This window comes from Seriola lalandi, unplaced genomic scaffold (assembly GCF_002814215.2).
Source record: "Seriola lalandi dorsalis isolate HSWRI2012SDOR001 ecotype SW California unplaced genomic scaffold, Sedor1 jcf7180002003710, whole genome shotgun sequence".
Classification (NCBI taxonomy): domain Eukaryota; kingdom Metazoa; phylum Chordata; class Actinopteri; order Carangiformes; family Carangidae; genus Seriola; species Seriola lalandi.
In genome coordinates, this window is record NW_019474365.1 from 1 (window position 1) to 1,702 (window position 1,702).

Below are 1,702 nucleotides of genomic sequence, written 5' to 3' on the forward strand. Positions count from 1 at the left end.
GCTGCTGCTGCTGCTGCTGCTGCTGCTGCTGCTGGCCTCCAGAACAGCAAGCCTCTTCTCCAGGTCCTCCACCTGCTGATCCAGACCGGAGTCCTTAGAAGCTAGCTGGGTCTGGGCACCATCCAGAGCGGCCATGTTGGACTGGAGCTGCTCCAGGCTGCCTTTCAGTGCCTCCAGCTCCCGCTCCAATCCGGTTTTGGCTTTCTCCACAGCCTGCCCCTGAGCAGCCAGAGTGCTTTCATGGGTGTCATACTTTGCAAACAGTGATTCCACTTTGGAGGTCATTTCTGACATTGATGCAGAGAGTAAGTCTCCACTCTCCTCTGATGCTTTAACTCTAACTTCAAGATCATCTGTCCTTCTCTGGGCCTGAGCCGCTGCTGCATCCACCTGCTTCTCCACACCACGAACAGCGTCAGTGGCCTGCTCCACCTCACTCTCCACTGTCAGTGTTTTCTCCTTCAGAGCCTGAACTCCAGACTCTGCCTCAGTCACCGCCTGCCTCAGACTCCCAACAGCCTCTTGCATCACTGACCTCACTGTCTGCACCTCCTGAGACAGAGAGGCCACCTCCTGGTTGCGAGTCTGGAGCTCTTGCCTCACAGCACCGATCTGCTCGCTGAGTGAATTCGCTGAGGAATCAGCCGCCTGTTTGGCAGTTTTGATTTCAGCCACAGTATCAACAATGGCAGAGAGCTCCTGTTTGATGAGCGCAGGGTCTTCAATGTCACCCAGACGGGCTTTGAGATCAGCCAGCTGGGTCTGCGCCTCACCCTGAGCTTCGGTGAACTCCGCCATGTTGGCTGTGATGGACTGACTCACCTCAGCCAGGCGCTCCTCCACAGTCTTCTCCAGAGAGGAGAAGTCCCTCTCACGAGCCTCCTTTACCTCTTTGATGCCCTCTGAGAGTTCCCTGAGTAGATTGTTCTGGAGGTTCTGAAGAGCCTCCTCCACCCTCCTCGTCTCCACTTCACCCCTCTTCATCCGGCTGATGGCTCCCTCCAGCTCCACCCGTGTGATGCCTAGTGACGACTCCAGCCCGTCCACAACGCTCCTCAGAGACTCCACCTGTGCAACAAGGCAGGAAAACACACAGCATATTAAATTACCTACAATTATTACAGTTTTACAGATGATAACAAAAGGGCAAGTGAACTTCAATTTTGTAGATTGACAAAATATTTTTCTACTCAACAACTCAACTATTTACTCGGCTTTCCTGAGCTTTCAGTGGCATCTTACAGTCTTCATCAGCAAACTGAGTTGTCCCCAGTTGTAATGGAGTTGGCTCAGTGTACTGAGATAGATCCATTTGCTGATGAAGACCGCACAATGTGATTAAAAGCTCCGGAAAATGCAAGTGATGCTTGAGTTAAGATTATTTCGTTAAGATTCTATTCCTATGGTTAGTTTTGTTATTTGCCTTTGAATTTTCAAATATTATATTTAGGAGATGTTAATGTTAATTTTTCCTTGAAAATAGCTTAGAACTTGGTTGCTTTTTCCATATTTTAAAAGGCTATTGTAGCTACTATTGTGGTTGTACTTGATTTAAATTAATTAAATTATGCTTGATTAGTAAATGTAGCAGATAATATTCCAAGGTTTGAAACTCTTACGGGTGGAAAAGGTGGTGCAGGAAATAGATAATAATGTGATTTTTATGACTTTGGTTAATGTTCACAATGCAGTTCAGGTTCAC

The 1,702-nt window shown here is 48.0% G+C and overlaps 1 protein-coding gene across 1 annotated transcript; it reads right to left on the reverse strand.

Annotated features, from left to right (window-relative positions):
* Nucleotides 1-3: 3 nt before the first annotated feature.
* Nucleotides 4-1,109, reverse strand: LOC111667788 (uncharacterized; the record flags this gene model as incomplete). Its single annotated transcript, XM_023423612.2, has 1 exon — nucleotides 4-1,109. A coding segment is annotated over one exon (1,106 nt), but the record flags the coding sequence as incomplete, so codon positions are not given.
* Nucleotides 1,110-1,702: the final 593 nt, after the last annotated feature.